The 23,197-nt window shown below is 46.0% G+C and overlaps 1 protein-coding gene across 10 annotated transcripts in view; it reads left to right on the forward strand.

The window, feature by feature from the left end:
* Positions 1–23,197, forward strand: part of AMBRA1 (autophagy and beclin 1 regulator 1) — a 270,081-nt gene that overhangs the window by 220,525 nt on the left and 26,359 nt on the right. For all 10 annotated transcript variants that reach the window (XM_078777592.1, XM_078777593.1, XM_068118880.2 and 7 more), the window contains 3 exons: positions 18,554–18,708; positions 19,107–19,246; positions 20,599–20,709. In XM_078777592.1, the coding sequence (XP_078633718.1) occupies positions 18,554–18,708; positions 19,107–19,246; positions 20,599–20,709 (406 nt within the window). The remainder of the gene's footprint in view (positions 1–18,553; positions 18,709–19,106; positions 19,247–20,598; positions 20,710–23,197) is intronic.

The raw sequence follows: 23,197 nt of genomic DNA on the forward strand, positions 1-23,197 counted from the left end.
ATCATCCCCTTCATTATACAAATTTTACTCCACCCAATGAGCTTCGAAGTAGCAGTACTAAAAGATATGTGCTTGTAATCATTCCTTCACTGCACTCCTCACTTAATGATTTTGGAATCAGGCCTTTGTATTACTCTTACTCTAACACTGCAATGTCTGCAAGGTGCTGTCAGGACTCACTGAACCCTGCTGGAACTGAAATAAAAAAAAATGATTAAGTGATCTTTTCCGATACACAGGAAAAAGATTCGTCTGAAAATATGAGTAAACATTCGCCATGACGTCACTGCCAAAGTATCATAATATTTGCATCCTTTTGCCATTGTGTTAATGTTGACTTGAAAATCAATGCACCTGCGCTGAACACCATTTATTTAATTTTGCAAATTGTTCATTGACAGGATTTGCTTACAACAACCATTTTGTCATTTATTGATTTTGAAAATTGTTCATTGACAGGATTTGCTTACTGCAAAATAAGCCTGCTGTAGTTAATGTAACAGATGATAAGTATAATTGCATCTCTGGTAATGGATAGAAAGCCAATTAATGATGAAATGAAGATGCTTGACAAAATGCTGCATATGTAGCAATCTGTGCCATACACAATACCAAACATATGGTTTAGACAATTTGATATCCTTTCCAAATATGTACAGTAGCCAACAAACTTATTAGGCCAAGCAACATAAATTATTAGTTTCTTGTCCCCACCAACTTTTTTTGACAGCTGCCTCCTTCTTTTTGATGTGTACTATTATCTGTCCAGATCTTGAAAAAAAATATCCTTTTTATTGTAGTGGGCGTCTGGAACGCAAGCAAATAATTATTTTTCAATCCCTATTGGCCGAGCACTCACGCAAATTAACTCGATCTCATCTAAGTACAAAGTATGCTTGCTCACGCCGCACCACACACTCAGCAAATGCAATTTTCAAATTACGTACATGCACCTACGTATGTAACATGTACAGCTAAGTTAGCTCACAAGCTCTAGCGATAGCGTACACGTTATCGATCTCAAGAACGAATTTTCTCGGTAGCTTTAATTGAGCTACTGACGCGAAGTATAGTAGACCTAGGTCTTAAAATGGTCTTCATTTGTGTATGCATCCGGAATTCTAGCAGGTTTTGAAGTCATGGTATGATGTTAGATGTAACCCAGACTCTGGGGGATATTTTCAACGAACTTGCAAATGGGGAATACGACCAGGGATTGGCCATTGAAGACAACTACCAGATAGCTCAGGTCAGTAGTGCATGTCCGCGTGTTTCTAGTACTGGTTCAATACGTACAAGTGCACAGTACATCAAGCAGTGGCACTGCTGCAGTGGATGTTGATGTATCGGGTATATGATGAACGTCATTTTAATGGTATATGGGATGTGTATTGGTGGTAGTGCTCGTCTTTGGTCTGGTAGATTTTACCATGTGGTGGCCCTCTTGGAAAAAACATCAAAAACTCTAAATATATCAAATAGTAAGGCTATTTACTATTTAGTAAATTTACTATTATTTACTATTATTTACTACCTCATTATTTTTTTGAAAAGCCCAGACGAGAAACTAATAATTTATCTTACTTGGTCTTGCATGTCAACTAGTTGAATAGTCTCGTATGATTTTATGTACCATCTTTGAACCCCTTAGCAGTTGTTCCTTAGCAGAGCCTGGTGTTGGCTTAATGGTTAGGGTGCGGCTTGGGATCTTAGGATCCTGGGTTTGAATCCCGGTCGATCGCTGAATTAATGCCAGGGGGTTTGACTCAGCATGTCATCCTTCTGAGGCCGGCAAATTGAGTACCAGTTCACTGGTAATTCCCTGTGTGTCGCAAGAGGCGACTAACAGGGTTGGCAGCAGGAAGGGCATCCGGCTGTAAAACATTGCTTCAAAAAGGGGACCACGGTGCCTGAAAAAGGCCAACTCCTGCTCTGCAGGGAAAATGGCCTCTAAAGGTGGTTCTATGAACCCCTTAGAATCAATCAGGTTGGACTTTGTGATGCAAGTTTCCAAAATCCAAAATTCAGTTTTTCCAAAATTCCAAACCTTAGTTTCTGTGCAAACATGGATCTGTATGACTTGTAATCATTTTTAACATTGATCTAAAAGTCACAGTGTATGAATATGTATGACAAAGACATTAGTAGGAATTGGTGTACTTTGGCATCATTAACAAGGATATTGGTAGACAACAGCCAAACTCATTTGGTATATGTGTGTTTGAACTTGGGTTCTCTGCAATTATGAGCCAGAAGTTCAAATTGTTTTCTGTGCTAAGAGGCAATATTCCGCTTTTGGATGTGAAAGATTGTTTAGAAATTCCATTAGCACTAAAGGTTTCGTGACCCTGAAAGATTGTTGATGTTGATGTACCATACTCATTACAGAGCGTTGGTATGGCTGAAGCAGTTGCTTGGCAAGGGTTATACTGGGTGTTCTGGTTTACTTTGTTGCATTTAACTCACTTTGACCCCTGAAATTGATTTCCTGGCATACTTCTCAAAATTTCAGTTATTCGAAACTAAACAAACAGCAGTGTTTGAATCCAGAACAGGAAAGATGAATTGCAAAGCGAATATTTTGATGAACAAATGATTAATGATGGAAAGACAAAGAGAGCTTTGCTCTTAGTATGATGAATAAATGAGACTACTGACAAGAGACGAAAAATATGATGTACCAAATGAATAAAGCAAGGAATAGAATCATGCATTTGGAGATACAAAATTTGCACTGAAAGGTTAATGAAGACTTCTTGGATTTTGCTTGAGGGAGACGGATGTGACTATTATGGAAGGACTGCCCCATATTATGGAAGTTGGTGCTAATTCAGCAAGTGGTCATGTCGGTAGTTCTACAAGGATTTAGAAGGCATGATCAAAATCCCCTGATGTCAAAAGACATAGTGTTTTGCAAGGAGACAGCATTTCCTTCATACTATTCTGTGTAACATTATACCCCATATCCCCCTTCCCTCTCTCATCCCCCATCCTCCCCTTTCTTCCATCATCCTGTGGAACCAAGAGTGACATTTATGCAATTTGGCTTCCAACAAAATAACGAACAAAAAAATGTAAGCATCTAACCATGTACATCAATGATCTCAAACTATTAAAAAGAAAACTTTTTTTAAATAATAAAATATATTCTTCTCTCTCTACTTCCTTTAATGGCCCCAATTATTCACACCTTCTTGTGGGGTCGGCTGAGGAAAGTTTTTGACCCGTCTTTCACAAACTGGCCAAATGTTTGGCTGAATGTGGCAGGGATTTGTAATTTGTTCATGGTACCAGGAATAACTGGCTACTCTTCGTGAAAGATACTGTGGGATCTTTAACTTTCCACCAACAATCCGTACTGGTAGACGGCTCCTCCGGATTAACGTCTTTACGATTGACGGCACACATTGATGCATTGCCCTTCATGTGAAACATTCTGGCGACATCACAGCTGGGTTGAGATTTGAACAACTCAAAGTTAAATGCACAATCCTCTAAGCCATGCTGCTAGCCATGACTATACCTTTTCAGTATTCAAATGAATTACTTCAATTGCTAAAAACATTGATTGTACTTTTCTGGCAATAAAACAAACATGACAATCAAGCTTAAAAATAAGGATTTGTACAATAACTTAACTATGTGAATGCCAATGATGGAGTAATTAATCAATATCATTCGGTGCACTTTTAAGCACAAAAATATCTGCCCTGCTTCATAATAAAATCATAAAAATACAAGCTGGCGATATTTGACGAACATATGAGGTGTGATATTCATCCTTCAAAACTCCCTTCCATCCGTCATAATTAGTATACATTTTTTAATTGTACTCCTGCTGTGGATGTGGAATGATTGACAGCTTTGCGCATGTGCCCTTGACAGTTGCCCAATGCAAACAATTCCCATTTTGATGGTACTGTACCCAATGTGGACCACACTGGTTGCTTTCATCGGCTGACTGCCCTAAGTGCCACCTCCAGCTGCCTGTCATCAGCTGTAGATTTCCTTGCATCGACTCGATTTAACAAGCATTGTCACACATAACTGGTGCTAGTAAGGTGAATGTCTTGTCTAATTGTGAAGTACACTTGCTTAGATGACATGGTTGATGGTGCTTTGTGTCTAATTTTCTGTATATACAAGGTGTAAGCCACAAGGCAACAAAATGGTTCCCTTGTTTTTTTTCGTTGTACAATTTATTGCAATGGGACTTGAGCAGTGAGTAAGGAAGGAAGGAGGGCAATATTATTGAGTCAGAGTAGCAATCTTAAATCTTTCAAGTCAGAGGAGCAAGCAGGAAGAGGCTTTCCCAAGCTAAATTAACTTTATAAATCAGCAATGACAGAAATGGCTGCACAATTCATTTAGGTCAGGGCTTTTATTTTTTATTTACGCAATTAATTTATGTCAGGGGTTGGGGCAATGATTGGATTTAGGTCGGGGTTCTCAGTAGGGATGGGGACTGGGCCACTCAAGGGCATTTACATTTTTGTTCCTTAGCCACTCCAGTGAAGCTTTGGCCGTGTACTTTGGGTCATTGTCATGCTGAAAGGTGAACTTTCATCCCAATTTCATCTTTCTTGCAGAGGGCAACATGTTTTCCTCTTGGGTTTTTCTGTATTTTGCTCCATCCTTTTTCCCTTCTATCCTGACAAGTGCCCCAGTCCCTGCTGATGAGAAACATCCCTATAACATGATGCTGCCACCACCATGCTTCACAGTAGGGATGGTGTTCTCTGGATGATGTGGTGTGTTGGGTTTGCGCCAAACATAACATTTTGCATTTAGGCCAAAAAGTTCCATCTTGGTTTTGTCAGACCACAAAACTTTTTGACACATGACTTCAGAATATCTTGAGTGGTTTATTTTGCATACCCCAATCGGGACTCAAGGTGGGCTTTTTTGAGTAATGGCTTCGTTCTTGCCATGCAGACCAGACTTGTGGGGTGCTTGGGATATTGTTGTCACATGCACACAGTGACCAGTCTTTGCCATAAAGACCTGTAGCTCTTTCAGAGTTGCCAATGGCTTCTTGGGGACTAGGCATTGGGATTCACAGGGTTCACGCCCCATCTCCTCCAGGCGTAGATTCCGGGGGCAAGTTTCATGCACCACCCCATGTGGCCTTGTGGCGGTGCGCCCATTAGCCCAGGCGAGCCTGTTGCTGACATCATCGTCACCGCGAGTTTGCTGTGCTTTGTATTGTCCTCAGTGGTGCTTGAACGTGGCCACGGCTTGAAGCTCCTCACTGAACATAGGGCGGACGTATTTTTCTGCGCATTTGTAGTGCGAACATGCACTAGGAACCTAAATTGGATGGCAGACAAGTGGAGAGTCGAGGCTGGTTGTAGGAAACTACGAGGAAGTTAGTGTACCTTTGCGCTTCACTTTGGCAGGTGTTTCATGATAGTGACACAAGGCGTAGCAGCCCCAGCACTTCCATCGCACCATGCGACCATTGCCGACAGTTTTTCGAAGATAAAGGCAGTGTCATGGGCGTTTGCAGCAGTTGTGTGGTGAAGGTCTTGAATCTGTAGGATGGTGGTTAAGCAGTCCAGATCGAGCGGGGCTGCATGAGCGTGGTTGGTGGTTAATAAAAGTATAAGGTGGGTTGCTGTGTCTTGTTGTCGAGGAAGGTAGTTGTGATATGGTGGTGAGATGGTTGGGAGGTTGTTAGTGGTAGTCGATACGGTTGCCAATAGCAGTGGTGACCATTGAAAGGAGGACTGTCTGAACATTTCATATCACTAACTAACTCGGCAACCTGTATGTTGTATGCCATTGCCTGGGGAGTGACCGTTTCACAGAACTGGCACAATAAATATACATTGTCTTCATAAAGTATTGTTATGTCGGTGGGGTAGTGATGACGTTAGACCAGGTAGATTTGTATAGGTAGCCTGCACCGATTGTCGTATAGAAACCACTGAAGGAGCTGTGCTCCAACTCGAATCGAAAGAATGGACGCGACAAAAAGCTGGAATTCGTCCGAGTTTCTTTATTGCATCAAATCAACTCGGGTACTCTGAAAAGCCCGTTTATCGGGCAGCATTATATACAAGCACTCGAATATCTCATGCCGGAGCGTTTGCCCTTAAAAGGCGTGACTGGGCGTGTCCGGGAGACCTGGGCGAGTCTGGACATGCCCGGGAACGGCGACACTGGGTGTCGCCGGACAGGCCAGGCGTGCCTGGACATGCCCGGGAACGGCGAGACTGGGTGTCGCCGGACGGGCCGGGCGAGCCCGGGAAAGGCGAGTCCGGGCATGCCCGGGAAAGGCGAGACTGAGCGTCTCCGGGCGGTCTGGGCGAGCCCGGCACAGCGATCGCTCCGTGGTTGCGTCCTCGGCAGGTGTAAGGCGATTGTGTATGTTCAGCGGCAACCGCTACACACGCCCCCCCAGAATCGACTAGCACCGGCAGGGTCAATTTAAGGGGGGGTCCTGATGACCCGGCCGAAGCAACCCCTGGAGGGTCGTGGGGGGGGGGTTGGGGTCCGGTGTGGGGATGGGTGGTAGAGCGGGAGGCACCGTGGATGGGGGGCGGCCTCGCCGCGGAGGAAGGGCCAACCGAGGTGGTTGGTCGATGTCCACGTGCGCCGGCTTGAGGCAGTCCACCGAAATCCGGAACGACCTGCCGCCGACGTCGATGACGAAGGACTTGTCGTCCCGTCGCAGGACCCGGAAGGGTCCGTCGTACGGCGGCCTGAGTGGCCCCCGGTGTGCGTCATGACGCACGAAAACGTACTCCGCTGTGCGAAGCTGGGGGGGACGTAGGCCTGGGGGTCACCGTGGTGGGTCGTTGGCACGGGGGCAAACCGTCGGGCGGTCTCCTGGAGGTCCGAGCGCTGGCGAGCTGCGGACCAGGGACTGGTGGCGTCGGGCACGAATTCGCCCGGGACGCGTAGCGGCTGGCCGTAGACCAGCTCGGCGGTGGACGCCCGGAGGTCCTCCTTGGGGGCCGTACGGAGGCCCAAAAGGACCCACGGTAGCCGGTCGGTCCAGCCGCCGTCCTGAAGGCCGGCCATGAGCGCGGCCTTCATGGAACGGTGGAACCGCTCGCACAACCCGTTGGCTTGGGGGTGGTAGGCCGTGGTACGGTGGAGCCTGACCCCCAGGTTGCGGGCGACCGCGCCCCACAGCTCGGAGGTGAACTGCGGCCCGCGGTCCGAAGAGATGTGCGCCGAAACGGGCGACCCTGGTGGCGATGAAAGCCTGCGCCACGTCGGCGGTGGTGGTGGAGACGAGGGGAACGGCCGGCCACCTGGTGGTCCTGTCCACCATGGTGAGCAGGTGTGTGAAACCCCGTGATGGGGGGAGGGGGCCCACCAGGTCCACGTTGACGTGGTCAAAACGCCGTTCGGGCACGTTGAAAGGTGCCAGCGGGGCCTGGGTGTGTCGGTGGACCTTGGCCTGTTGGCAGGCCGTGCAGGTGCTGGTCCAATCGCGGACATCCCGTCGAAGGCCGTGCCAGACGAATCGTGCCGACACCAGCTTCTGGTAAGCTTTCCGGCCCGGGTGGGAAAGGCCGTGGAGGGAGGCGAAGATGCGGCGTTGCCAGGTAACGGGCACGATGGGGCGAGGCTGGCCTTGGGAGACGTCGCAGAGCAGGACAGTGTCCGCGAAGGGGACGTCAGCCAGGCGGAGGCCCGTGTCCGCCGCCCGGAGGGCTTGCACCGTGGTGTCGGTGGTCTGGTCAGCCGCCATAAGCGCGAAGTCCACGCCGAGGTGGACCGCGTTCACGCTGGCCCGAGAAAGACAGTCGGCCACGGCGTTGTCTTTGCCGGCGACGTGCCGGATGTCCGTGGTAATCTCTGACACGGCGGAGAGGTGGCGCTGCTGGCGGGCCGACCACGGCTCAGTGACTTTCGCCATTGCGTAAAGCAACGGCTTGTGGTCGATGAAAGCCGTGAAGGGTCGGCCCTCCAGGAGGTGGCGGAAATGGCGAACGGCCAGGCGTAGACCGAAGAGCTCGCGGTCAAACGTGCTATATTTGAGCTCGTTCGGCCGTAGTTGCCGGCTGAAAAAAGCGAGTGGCTGCCAAATCCCGTTCACCCATTGCTCATGTACGGCGCCCATCGCGTAGTCGGAGGCATCCGTGGTGAGGGCGATGGGAGCGTTGAGCACCGGGTGAGCGAGCAGTGTTGCGTCGGCGAGGGCCCGCTGTGAGCTTGTAAATGCCGGGTCCATGGCTGTGGACCAGACGACGTCGTGTTTGGCCGGCTTGCCCCGGAGGGCTTCGTAGAGTGGCCGCATGAGCTGAGCAGCACGGGGCACGAAGCGGTGATAGAAATTCACCATTCCGAGGAACTCCTGCAGGGCCTTGATGGAGCGGGGACGCGGAAACGCGGTGATGGCCTCGACCTTGGTAGGCAGTGGCACGGCCCCGTTGTTGGTGATGTGGTGGCCCAAAAAATCAACGGCCGTCGTGCCGAAGTGGCATTTGGCCGGGTTGACGATTAGGCCGTGCTCGCTGAGGCGCCCGAACAGTGTTCGGAGGTGGAGGAGGTGCTCAGCCCGGGACGCGCTGGCGACGAGGATGTCGTCCAGGTAGACGAAGAGGAACGGCAGGTCGCACAGCACGCCGTCCATCAAGCGCTGGAACGCCTGAGCCGTGTTCTTGAGGCCAAATGGCATTCGAAGGAATTCGAATAAGCCGAACGGCGTGATGACGGCCGTTTTTGGGACGTCGGCCGGCCTGACAGGTACCTGGTGGTATCCCCGTATCAAATCGATCTTCGAAAAAATGACCCGTCCTGCCAAATGGGCGGAGAAGTCTTGAATGTGCGGGATCGGATACCTGTCGGGGGTGGTAACATCATTAAGGAGGCGGTAGTCACCACATGGGCGCCAGCCGCCACCCGGCTTCGGTACGATGTGTAGTGGCGAAGCCCACGCGCTATCGGAGCGGCGCACGATGCCGAGGTGTTCCAAACTGTCGAACTCGGCTTTGGCCATGGCGAGCTTGGCTGGGTCGAGGCGGCGGGCTCTGGCGTAGACCGGCGGGCCCGTAGTTGGTATGTGGTGCTCGATACCATGTTGTACTGCAACGGCCGAAAACGTCGGCCGCGTGAGGGCCGGGAACTCCGCGAGCAGGCGAGCAAACTCGTTCGCCGCCGGGAGGGCGCATGCTAGCTCGGTCGGCGCGGAGCTGCTCAACGTGCATGCCAGGGAGCTGAAGGTCTCGGCGTTGACGAGGCGACGCCGTTTGACGTCAACCAGCAGCCGGTGTGCGCAGAGAAAGTCGGCGCCCAGCAGAGCCATGGGCACGCTTGCGGTCACAAAAGTCCAATGAAAGCGCTGGCAGCTGAAGCAGAGGGTGACGTTGCGCGGGCCGAAGGTGTGGATGGCCGATCCGATGGCCGCCACCAAGGAGGAGCCGCAAACCGCGGACTGCCTGTCCTGATCGGAGGCGGGTATGACGCTCAGTTGGGCGCCGGTGTCACACAGGAAGCGCCGTCCGGACGCTTTGTCCCTGATAAAGAGTAAGTTGCCCGTGTGGCCGGCGCTCATGGCTGGTAATGAACGCCGGCCCGGCCGTTTCCCGACTTGCCGAAAGTGTACGGGGGTCGGCATGTCCGGGCCTTTTGTCCGAACCTGGCATGGTAGTAACACCACGCCTGGTCAGGTGTAGGCCCCGGTCGTCGTGTTGGAGGCGGTCGGCGCGGCGTAGCGGCCGCCAATTGCGCCGGCAGTTCGGCCGCCGACCGTGCCGGGTGCTCGGGCGCCATGGGCGTTGCTTTGGACGGCGGCGGGCTCCAGGTCGCTGCCCCGATGCGTTGGCCTGCCGAGGAGATCTTGTCGGCTTCCCTGGCGAGGGCGCGGGGATCCGTGATCTGCGTGCTTGCCAGGGCAAGGCGTACCTGGCTAGGCAGCTGACGGAGGAACAGCTCTTGAAAAAGAAAATCCGGAGCGTGCTCCCCGAGCAACGAGAGCATGTAATCCATTCGCTCGGACGGGCGCGTGTCGCCGAGCTCGGGCAGGTCGAGCAGGCGCCGTGCGCGTTCCGCCGATGAGAGGGCGAAAGCGTCGAGGAGGAGCTTCTTGATCGCGCTGTACTTGTCAGCGGCTGGCGGGTGCTGGAGGAGGCTGAGGGCACGGGCCGCGGTGGCTGAGCCGAGTGCTGCTACCACATGATGGAAGCGGGTGTCGTCGGCGGTGATGCCTCGCAGGGCGAACTGGGAGTCCGCCTGGGCGAACCAAACCGCCGCGTGAGCCTCCCAGAAGGTAGGCAGTTTGAGGGCAACTGCCGTGTCCATGTCGGTAGGTCACCAATGAAGGAGCTGTGCTCCAACTCGAATCGAAAGAATGGACGCGACAAAAAGCTGGAATTCGTCCGAGTTTCTTTATTTCATCAAATCAACTCGGGTACTCTGAAAAGCCCGTTTATCGGGCAGCATTATATACAAGCACTCGAATATCTCATGCCGGAGCGTTTGCCCTTAAAAGGCGCGACTGGGCGTGTCCGGGAGACCTGGGCGAGTCTGGACATGCCCGGGAATGGCGAGACTGGGTGTCGCTGGACGGGCCGGGCGTGCTTGGACATGCCCGGGAACGGCGAGACTGGGTGTCGCCGGACGGGCCGGGCGAGCCCGGGAAAGGCGAGACTGAGCGTCTCCGGGCGGTCTGGGCGAGCCCGGCACAGCGATCGCTCCATGGTTGCGTCCTCGGCAGGTGTAAGGCGATTGTGTATTTTCAGCGGCAACCGCTACACCACCATGTAATAAGTACTTGTTAGCCCGGATGTCGGATTAAGTGTATATTTGTCCCCGTCATGAGGGGGAGGAGTATGTTAACTAGCTTAGGGAATAAAGGTAAATTATCCCTTATGCGTGATTTAATTATCCCTTGTACGTAAATTATCCCGTTCCCTTGGTGATTTATCCTTTGTCCCTTTTGGCACCGTACCATAGACACTAGTTAGAATTGCCATTAAACTACTCTGAACAACAATAAAAACCAACCGGAAGCCAGGCATCAAGCCTTAGGGCTGACAAATCCGCCTGGCAGATGCACATAGCTCAGGCAGGTCGAGAGCCATGCCCTGAAGTGCATTGATTGGGTGGGAGTTGACCAACAGGAAGGTCGAGGTAAGAAGCAACTCACTGATTGGTAGAGGGAAGGGCGAGTCGGAAGCATCATGCTGATTGGCAAGGCACGGCCGACGACGTCAGAAGGCGGACTGCGTGCTGATTGGTGGGGAGCTGGGCCTGTGGTATTGGCCTGCGAAGATCGGAAGAAAAGGGCTGATGATCTCAGAGCGGGATGCTAAAATAACTCTCTAACCGGCATTTTCCCTCTTGCGTTCTTGCCTCTCTCTCGCCTTCTTCTCCTTCTCTCTCTTATGCCTGCTCACGTTCTGGACCTCGCGGACAATTGTGCATGGACGATGGGCTCCAGGAAGCGATTGGATCGACCGTGTTCAGCAACGCCATCGGGAGATGTGCAGAGGCAGCAGGAAGAGCCGCGGCCCGGGAACTGCGGTTCTCCGTGCAGATGAGCGCGGCTTGCCACTGCAGCGTGACGAGGCCTAGTGAACAAGGGCGCATCGAGGCCTACTGGATGTGTTCCCGCGCACGGACCTATGGGACCCGTTCGCAGACTGACGAGGCCCACTAGCTGATCAGAGTTAAGTGCACAAAATAATCCAACACAATTAATTTCCATTTTATTTTCTTCCTGTGTCTGTGTTCAAGTCTGTTTGTGGGGGACGTCCATTTAGGAACATTATTTATTATCGCGCGTTTTATTTTGTATTACCGGCATTCCGTTTTAATAAAGCTGTTTATTTTTGTACATTTCTAAATCCGGTTTTGTTTAGGTTATTTTCTGCAGTTTTTTACTATGGCCATGTATATTTTTAAAAGTTGAGATAAATAATTAAGGGTCTGCCTACAAGCAAACGAATGTATTATAACTGAGCAATTTTAATTCTGTTGGAATAATTGTTACTCAGACCAAAAAAATACATGTTCAGTTTTTTTTTTTTGGTTTTTTTTTATACTCAGTCGATGCTCATGAAAGAGCTAACGCATAGAACATATACTAAAGGGAGCGGGAGACAAGAGGCGGGGAGAGAGGGAAGCACAATAACAGTAGAGAACAGGGCCATATTTTCTGCAGTTATTTTCTGATCATCGCCGTTAAAGTCGATGATCGATTGATGATCGATGAGTCGATGATCGATGAGTCGATGATCGTCGTTAAAGCTTGCTCGGATAATCTGTTTCCTGGGAAAGATTTTAATCGCCAGAAACGCGACAGTATTCACACCTTTTGACTTTTTTCACATTTTGTTGTGTAACAGGCTGAATTTAAAATGGATTAAATGAGAAATGAAAATAAATTGACTTAAAATGAAAATGAGTTGTTTTTTTTGTCACTGATCTACCCATAATACTCCAAATGTCAAAGTGGGATATTATTTTTTGAAATTTTTATGAATATCTAATGAGGGTGGATAATTTTAGACCCAGGAGATCTCAATTCCATCTGCTGAGGCCCACCCAGGTGTGGGGATAGCAAGCAAAACCAACTTGCTTGCATACACACACACACACACACACACACACACACACACACACACACACGCGCTGCACATACACACTCAGTAATCAACTCTTGTGTAATATGCAGAGTAATTTTCAGATAAAAGTCTCAGGAAAATACCAGCTTCTATGTGTAACTCAAACGCCAAATATTAAATTTCGCAAAAATTAACTCGAGACGAGGACTGGAAATCTGGTTCACTCAGAAGCAGTCTTTTAAATAATATATGGAGAGAGCCATTTTCGATGGTGTTTAATTCGGCATAACGTATGACTTTTAACTTTAATGAAACACAATATGATGAACAACGTGGCATGTTGAATGTACCCAACCACTCTCACTGAGTGATATGTGACATCTGTCAGATTAGCACTCTAAGAGCTCGTTAGCAACTCTTGAGTCTTTCGCGAGTCATTAGCTTATGGTAATTATCAAGCAGTCTGTTATGCTGCAATGCACATGCATTTACCACCATTCAAGACAGATATTCACCACCATCTCGATTTACCCAAGCTTATTTTGCTACTATGGCCATGTATATATTTTTAAGTTGAGATAATTAAGGGTCTGTCTACAAGCAAACGAATGTATTATAACTGAACAATTTTAATTCTTCTGTTGGAATAATTGTTACTCAGACCAAAAAAATACATGTTCAGTTTTTTTTAGTTTTTTTTTTAATACTCGGTCGATGCTCGTGTAAGAGCTAACGCACAGGACATATACTAAAGGGAGCGGGAGACAAGAGGGGGGGGGGAGAGAGGAAAGCACAATAACAGTGGAGAACAGGGGCATTAGGAGCTTTGTGGAAGGGAGAGGGCTGGGGTGGGGTACACGGTATAAACAAGATAGACACTACAGGGACTTTCAGGAAAGAAAACGGAATTTGAAGGAGGTGGGTTTGGGGTGTATTAACAGGAGTAGAAAAGATCAAGGTTTTGGATGGGATTGCATCAATATAAGAGATGGTTGAAACATGCATTTATATGGAAAAAAGGACTTGTGCACCCTGAAAATTACACAAAATGATAATGACATGTACCCTAGCAATATCATGATCAGCCAGCATGTGCCTTGCCATGTTCCCTAGTTTACCCGTGAATATCCGGAATTTGCATTGTGCATACTGTGCAAGCGGCTAGGGTGCCGGCTTAGGATCCTAGGATCCTGGGTTCGAATCCCGGTCGATCGCTGAATTAACGCCAGGGGGGTTGACTCAGCCTGTCATCCTTCCGAGGTCGGCTAATTGAGTACCAGCTCACTGGTAATTCCCTGCTTGTCGTTAAAGGCGGCAAAAAGGGTTGGCGTCAGGAAGGGCATCCGGCCGTAAAACATTGCTTCAAAAAGGGGACCGAAAAACAACAACAACCACAGTTCCAGAAAAAGGCCAACCCCCGCTTGCGGGGAAAAATGGCCTCTAAAGGTGGTTTATACTGTGCACTGCATGCACAAATTGCCATGCACGTGAACTGAGTCGCGTGACAGTGCTACACGTGGGACTGAGCACAGTAGGGACGGTGTTCGTGAGATTGTCATGTAGCACGATTCGGTGAATCATCCCAGCTGTGAACAACATTTTTATTGACGGTCGTAAGCGTGATGCCACGACTTTCCGAAAATGAACGTCTTTGTGCTGTTGACATGCTTGAGACCGGAATACCACAAAACTTTGTGGCTTGGCGTTTTGGTATTCATCGGAACACCATGCAGTCATGCTGGAGACTTGTCTTGCACACGTGTTGACATTCTCATGTTCATTTCATAATTCATCAAACACTATATATTGGTATGACCATAGAACGTGATGCATTTGTTTTCATTTCTCATTTCACATAGGTGTAAATTATGCACAGGAACTTTGTGTGTGTGTGTGTGTGTGTGTGTGTGTGTGTGTGTGTGTGTGTGTGTGTGTGTGTGTGTGTGTGTGTGTGTGTGTGTGTGTGTGTGTGTGTGTGTATGTCAGTCACACACACACACACACGAGGTTAACAAGTGAAACGATTGATCTCCCAACACAATAAAGACATCAAGAAAGGGATGGTAAATGTGATTCTTTATTGTTATTTTCTGGTCTACTCTGAGATACAAAATGTAAACTGTTCACCAGGCGGAGGTATGCTCTTTACTGAGTGCCGGTCTAGTTCGACTTGTGTGCACTCCTGTACCACTAAACCAAATTAGTTTAAATGCAGCTTGTGCTCAGGGTGTTGTAGCAAAGGTTTTCAGGAGATGGGTCAAAAAACCTTTCAAAGTTAAAAATAAAATCAATAAATCAGAGAGAGCCTCTGCCATGGCTTTCTGTAAGAAGGGAGTTGCGGGAGGAATGGGAGATGAGGACACACCGTCACTCATGTGATCAGAATGAGGATGTTTATGCAAAAGAAGAGTCATCTCTGGTTTTCATTACTTGTGTTGAATTTTGTCATTACATCCACCACGAAAGGTTGATGGAATTTGCGGGGGTTTTTTTTTGTATACAAAGTCGAGGCTCGTGTAAGAGCTAACACATAAAACACAAAAGCATAAACATAAACACACATGAAACATAATAAAGGGAGAAGGAGACGACCCCTTCTGTTTCTTTTTCTGTCTGTGAGCAGGATATCTCAAAGTTATGGATGGATTTGGATGAAATCTGGTGGGCGGGTTGGACAAGGACGAACTGATTAAATTTTGGTGAATATCTGGATCCGATATTTGGTTTTTAAGTGATTCTTCACTATTCAGAGATGGGTCCAAAACGATATACAGTAATACCCCGGGCTACGTCATTAATTGGTTCCATAAGTTCCATAAGTAACTCGGTTTTTGACGTAAACCGGGTGTAATGCCTTTTAGCTCTTTCACGAGCCTCGATCTTGTATACAAAAAAAAAAAAAAAAAAAGCCTTAAAAATGCCTTAAAATGAAGACAAACACCGTAAAACTAGAGTAAATAACTCGCGAAAGTATATAACTATCGCTAAACTTAAAAAAACACTAAAAACACATTTTAGTCATATTTTTTAATGAGTGAAAATGAATAAATGAATGAATGATCGTTTTAAGGCCATTTTCCCCGCTAGAGTGGGGGTTAGCCTTGCAGGCCCCATGACAATCATGGTTCCCTGTTTGAGGCAATGTTTTTATGGCCGGATGCCCTTCCTGACGCCAACCCTTGGTCACGCTCTTTCGATGCGCAGGGATACGGTGTACCTATTCTAAATCGGGGTACACACCGTGATCATTCATCCCAGCAAGCTAGTACTCAATTTGCCGACCTCGGAAGGATGACAGGCTGAGTCAACCCCCCTGGCGTTAATTCAGCGATCGACCGGGATTCAAACCCAGGATCCTAGGATCCCAAGCCGGCACCCTAACTGCTAAGCCAACACCAGGCTGGTGTTGAGTGGTGTTGTTTTTTGTGTTGTCTGGTGTTGTTTTTTAATGAGTAATGAACACAATTAATAAATGAATTTGTAAAGAATAATAAATGAAATTAATAAGATTATGTTATTCACCTTAAACATGGCGTCTCTTCTGAGCACAAACACACATTTTAGCAGTCTTAGCCGGCGGCGCTTTTTCAGTGACGTATGCGAGAATACGTTCCCTATCGTGAATGATGGTCGATACCGTCGACCATGGCAGCCCTAAGGCATAGACCTTATCGCAAATCGGTAAATAACAGAGGGCGCTCCACCGCAAAGCATGATGGGATCGAAAAGGGGGCAAAGGTAAACACGAACCCAGAAGAGGAAGCATCTGTCTACGATCGACGCTGTGTTTACGGAAAGGAAGATGGCTAATGTGAAAGAAATTCAGCGTTTTTTTGGCATTAAAATCCAACGATTTAAAGAAATATTTGAGGGAAAGGGGGGTTCCCATTGGAGAAGAGAAGCAACCTGCTTATGCAAGAACAGTTCCTGAATGTTGAAACCTCGATCGGCCATACAAATATCGCGGGGCTGGAACTTGTCTACAATGTTCGTCATCTTTACAATTTTTTTGTCCGACGTGTTTCCTCCTGTAGGTTTGGAAATGTATGAAATTGTTCCGCTAGGTGTAATACCAACAAGGCACTTGAGAGTAGGTCTTGACTTATACTGGCTGTACACTTGCGAACAAAACTTGGGAGACGGTGCTTTGTCCTAATCCAAAGCGAAATGCGAGGTCCTCGTCGCGAAGATTAAGCCGAAGCTTCATGAGTGTCATGAGTAGTTGATCCTCTAAAGATTGAGATAGCTTAACTCCGAGTTTTGTAGTATTGTTTATTTGCCAGGTCTTGTCTTCCATTGATAATTTCCCCTTATAATAATGAAGGTTCTGTGCATGAGGGGATACTTCTGCTAATAACCACTTAAACAGGTCATGACTAAAGTTTCACAAAAGTTTGTATAAAGTTTCACAAATTCATCACAGTTTGCTATGTCCGAAACAGTAAGCTTCTTGTTACATACTGCAATGGCGGCTTTCAGTTTTGCGACAGTGTCCTTGGCTTGCAAATACTGGCTCATGAGCTGATCACAGTGGTAAGGATCATGTAGTGTGTCAATGTAAACAAGCAGTCTGTCAAAGTGACAGCGACCGCCGGCGGCGCAATTGCCCCTTTCCGATTCCATGACACATTGCGGTTCCGATTCGTGATAAGGTCTATGCGCTATCACCGACACTTTTTCACCTTTTTCATACCTTTTAATCAGATTTTACTTATCTTCCATCGTAACCACATTACGCTTGGAAACACTAGCATTATCCTTCTTAGGACCCATGGCTAACACAGACACAGTAAAGGAATACTGTACGTCGCCTCTGTTTTGAATGAGAACTAGCAGCTGTGCGTACGTACAGTATACTGTACGTACATTTTAATATATATTTTAACGTGCTTTTTATTGTATTTTAAATTATTTTTTTTATTGTTAATTTATGTACTATTTTATTTATTTTAAATATATTTTTAAGGAAAACTTTTTTTTTTCACGTCCGGAGGAGTGACGTAAAGTCGCACATAATGACGTTCGCTGAACTGAAATTTACTCTAGAAGAGTGGCGTAAAGTCGGATTTGACGTAGGTCGAAATGGCGTACAACGGGGTATGACTGTATAGGATGATATTTCAAAGAGTTGTGGATGGATTATGACAAACCCTGGGGGATGAGTTGGGTAGGTGACAAGAACAAGCTGATTTGATTTTAGTTCAGGTCCAGATCTAGGTCCGGCCTATTAGTGGGATACAAAATGTAAACTGTTCTTCCGGGCAGATCTATGCACTCCACCAAGTATCGTTATAGTTGATCTCTTCTTTCCGTGTCATTGATCTCTTGTTTTTATGTCATTGATCACTTGTTTTCCAACCCTTATTATATTCACGTCGTCTTGTTTAAAGCAATTGTTTGGGACTTCGGTATGGCAAATGTGAATCGAACAGTGAATTATTCTGCACATCACCCACTTTTTCAGAATAAGGCAATTTATACATGAGAGTATGATTTATCATGGTGTCATTGATCTATTTTCCTTATTTTTTTTGTGACATTTATATTTAAAAAAATAATTCTGACATTTCTCAGTTGGACATTTGGGTGAACTTTAATAAAGGTGTGTCTTGCATTCATAAAGTATTGTTTCATTTTATTTTTTCCTGAAGAAAAATTGACAGGCTAAAAATTTGGGCCCTTAGAATGGTATCAATACGGTGTAGTAAAAAATATGCGTTCACTTGATGAGAAAAAAAAAATCCTGATTTGTTTTATTATTTTTCCTATTTTATTCTCAGCTTTCAGCCTATCTTGCAGTTGCTCTGCTTGTCAAATGTTTCTGCTTTCTCCATTCTGCCCTTCATCCCTTTAAAAACTTCAGGCACAATGCAAACTCCCCCCAACATCCCCAACCACCCACCAGTTAGAGAACCCCTGACTTAGATCATACCACCAAATGAGTTTGGAAGGGTGCCTGAAAAGTGTTAGGATTGTTGCATAATGCATGTGTACACAGTAATTAATAACAGTTTCCATCTGTGTAGGGCCAAATGCAATTTCGGTGAGCCTGTCACCTGTGGGGCGCTACATTCTTGTGGGCCTTGCATCACGCCGTATCATCCTTCAGCCTGCCACTGAACACATGGTAGCCCAGGTGTTCCGTCTTCAGCAGCCTCATGCCGGAGACAGCTCCATGCGTGTGAGTAGTTAGCACAGCATTGTGTGTATGTGTGTGCGTGCACGTGTGCAAGCTGCAGGTTGCTCTCTCCACGCATGGGTGGATTTCAGGAGGTGCAAGGCAGAGACATGCCAGGTCTCAAAAGTAGCCACCTCCATAATATACATTATATAGATAGATGACCACTGCAAATGGCTTGACATCGTTTTACTAAAATGTATTTTGGAGGAAAATATTTTGTAGTGCATAAACATGCCAGTAAATTGTTACTCACTTCGTTGTACCTCTCACGTACCTATGTTTTAGTTCACTCTTTTGGCTTCCAATTGAATTCGAATCGTTTTTGTTTTGGCCAACTAACATTGTGATTTATATGCATAGGATTTTAATTTGTGCTTCCACTGCTCTTTCACTTACAGCGTGTGTTTGATGTGGTGTATCCGATGCCTGCCGATCAGCGCAGACATGTCAGTATCAACTCAGCACGCTGGCTCCCCGATCCAGGATTAGGGCTGGCCTATGGCACCAACCGCGGCGATTTGGTCATCTGTCGACCAGTGTATGTCTCGAGCCTTTCTAATCATTGTCAGTTTTCCTGGCATCTGTCGCAGTTACATTTTGACTTTTATTGTCTCAATATATTGACTACTCACTTGGTTATATGTCAATGGTGACCTTTTTATCTTGATGCCAGCTTACCACTCGTACTTGAAATCATTGGCATTAGCAACTTAAACTTCTGATTTAGAACATTATCATCCTATGGTGGTTTTGTAGCAATCACCAAATCTAACAGTAAATGATTAATTGATTCGGTATTTTCTTCTTCTTCACTCCATTAAGCCAACACAATCAGCAGGGTTTAATTATTTGTCCCACAATGTCATTATGCCTATGCATATAAATGCCAGTCCGATTTATTTGCTAGAGAAAGAATGTTGAGAAACAAGGCACCAATACTCTAGGTTCCCCGCCTTTTGGATGGTATTAGGAATAGATCTGTGTAATATGAAAGGTAAATGTTCAGCGGTTTTTGAAATATCACGTACACAAATGTGCATGGACAGATGATCGCTCAGTCGGTCAGTCAGAGGTCATTATAATGTCCCCCATCTCTGACCTTGTCCGGGGCGTGGCGGTAGGGGGGCAGCAATGGGCTCTAATTTGTTGCTATGGTTCTCTGAAAAGCGATTGCAGATGTGCTGCAACGGAAATGTAAAGAAGTGCAATTGGATGAAGCAACTTTGTTTGCCGATCAATAGGAAGGCCTTTTTTAAATAATGTTGCTTTTTTGGATGTGGTGTATTGAGGTGCAGGGATGTAAGATAATTGATTTCCGTGGGGCGTTCAAAAATTGATTTCCACAGGCTAATCATCCCTGCTTGGTTGCTGTTCCCACGACTGCTGTCATCAATTTTAAACGTGTTGGAAACTTGTGACTATGCTTCTGCTTCCACACAATTCTTGTGATTGCTTTGCTGAATTTATGTGCATTTGTTTTGATGCATTTGCATGAGCAAAGAAAGAAAGATGCAAAATTGTTTGTTCTGGCATTCCAAAAATAATCAGTCAACATTTGAAGCTGAACATAATTTCGTGGGAAAAAGTGTTTCAGCATATTTTAACAACATTGACACAAAAATTTTTCTAATTGTATGTTTGGCTTGAAAAGAGCATGCACTTTTGAGGCCATCGATTGCATCAGTGGCAAACGGTAAACCTTTGAAGAAGAAGAAGAAGAAGAAGAGGGTATGGATTCTAAGGTGTGGTGGTTGGAGTTATTTAAGGAAAAGTTTTATGATTAATTCTTTTGTACTGTGTAGCAATTGCTTTAACTGACTTTTCATAAGCAACAGTAGTTCATTCAAGAAGTTGAATCTACTTTGTTAGACTCGTGCTTTCAATGTTCAGGGGCTTGGAGCCAGGTGGTGGGAGCGACGTGAGTTGGGACAACTTGTACACACTTTCCGAAGCTGTGGACTCACTGCAGGCCCAAGCACGTGAAATGGAGCACAACAATGGGTAAGGATTATTTGTGCTCTGTACTACTCGTAATTCTGCTTCGGGGCTAAAGGGAAGAGAAAAAACCTGTGATATAGAAATAGCATTTGCATAAGCCTATTCATATTGCGATGTTATATTCGAGTTTTGCCATTTTATTTTGGCTCAGAATAAGCACCAGGGATCCAGTTACCAGCAAGGCGATTCTTTTAAATGGCCCAGAAATAATTGTGTCCTTCTTGTGATTATTCAAATGTAGATGGAAATGGAGACTAATAAAACAAGAGCAAGAATTGCTTTGCAATACATGTCCCCTACTGATGTAATATTTTCAAAATCCTAAAAAGGTATATCTTTGCAAAAAAAAAATTGATGAAACGCCCTGAAACTCAAACATGTTCTGTAACTTATCATAATAAAAGCCATGCACCAAGTTTCAGTTGAATATGTTAAAGGGTATGGGGAAAAAACTCTGAAAATCCACAGGTGGGATGGACGGATGGACAGACAGACAGACAGACAGATGGAGAGCAAACCTATTGTCCCCTCTGATGAAACCGGTAGGGGACTAATAAATGGGCAATTTTCATGCCTTCACTTGAGATTTTGTTTCATGAATGATCACACAAAATCCTGTTATGGGTTGAACAACGATTAGTCATTTTTACAGCATGGTCCATTGGGCGAATCCGTCTAGAACAGTGTTTGTCCGTCCATATGTATGTCCCCTCAAACGTATACCAATCAGAGCTGAGGATATGGTCACATGACAGGGTGATCTGATTACGTCTGATGTCATTACGGCGTATGGCGGCTGACTCTCCACACTCCGCCATTTTTATTTATATGTCGTTCATGCCTAACATATCGTCGAAAATAAAATCAATAAGTGACCACTATATTCGTCATGTGTGTGTATCTGTGTCTGTCTGTCCACAGCATAACTACCCGATGATATCATCCGATCTTGATGAACTTTGGGTGGGAGGTTGATATCATGATCTAGTTGTGTCCTGCCTAGAGTGGGCGTATTGCGCCCATTGTGGGCGGAGCCACGCCCGAAAAAGATGTCTTTTTCTGGGGTAATCGAGTTCAAGCTACATCTTCTCCGAGGGGTTTGGTGGAATCTGACAGGAGTTTCGATATTTGGTTAGGCCAATGTCATGTGTCTAGCCCCACGGAGCTCGATGTTTCATTTTTTTTTTTTTTTTTTCATTTTTAAAATTTATTTATTTATTTATTTTTGTATTTTTTTTTTTTCATTTCATTTTTCACCGAATTTTCGGTATTGTGTAGCTAACTAACCTCATAACTGATTATACATTATTTTCTATCTCATTTCAAAGTCAGTAATCTTCGTTTTGACATTTCCGGGCCTGTTTCGGTTACAGTCCGTCCTTTGTCATTGAATACCGCTCTCTCGTGAACCATCGTCGTCTCCTGACTTGTACGTTTTTCATTCAGTTTGAAGCACAAACAAACCGATTGTTAAAATGATCATGAAATATCGAAAGCAGAGACGTTATGGCTCTTCCAACAATACGTACGGTACCTATAGGCCTTAGGCGTTTTGACTCATCTTCAGACCGCTTCGGACAAATTTAGCCCAGGTTTCTTAATCCAGTAGTGTACCGTTTCAGTAGTATCGTTTTCATAATAATAATATAGTAAATATAACCATAACGCTTTAATCCCAGTGTCGTGAATGGAGAGTTGATGGATTGAAGCGGTGTATGGTTCATGATCAATGATCTAAGCGGTGTTCACCACTAATATTAATAACCGAGGAAGTAGGGAATTAGCCTCGGATTTTTTTAGGGTAATATCATTTTCGCAATAATGATAACGTAACGTCAATATTATAGTAAATCTAATCGTAACACTAATCCCTTCGTAGTGACTGCAAACTTACTGGAAGTTAAAATATATCAGTTTTGTGTCCGTTACGTCATTACGTCTATGATGTCATTACGACGGCTGAGTCCACTGACCAACATTTTAATTTACAAGGACACCCGCTCACTACAGGAGTGGCAGGAAGGGTCATTCCTTTTTCGGGTATATAGATGAGTCTCTCTCTGGTCGGGTCTCAAGAACATTGGGTGTGCTCATTTACCAAGTTTCTTGTGGAGAGATCGCCATTTGATTTAAGCATTTGAGCAGGCACGCCATTTAATAATAATAATAATAATAATAATTCATTTATTTTGTATCGCGCTTTTCCAGAAGCCCAAAGGCGCTTTGACAGAGTGGCAAACATAATGCATAACCATACATGAAAACAACAATTTCAAAAAAGACAAGAATCAATAGGGAAATATTTAAAGCAAAAGGAGGGAGAAGGAGAAGAGATAGTCAGGGGTTAAATGCTGTGGGTTGAATGTTGAATGCAGTGTTGAACAGGTGGGTCTTTAGTGATGTTTTGAATGTGGTGAGTGAGGAGGAGTCTCTGATGGTGTGAGGTAGTGAGTTCCAGAGGGTGGGCGCAGCGATGGAGAAGGCCCTGTCC

The sequence above is a fragment of the Myxine glutinosa genome, chromosome 1 (genome assembly GCF_964187855.1).
Source record: "Myxine glutinosa chromosome 1, kmMyxGlut1.1, whole genome shotgun sequence".
Classification (NCBI taxonomy): Eukaryota; Metazoa; Chordata; class Myxini; order Myxiniformes; family Myxinidae; genus Myxine; species Myxine glutinosa.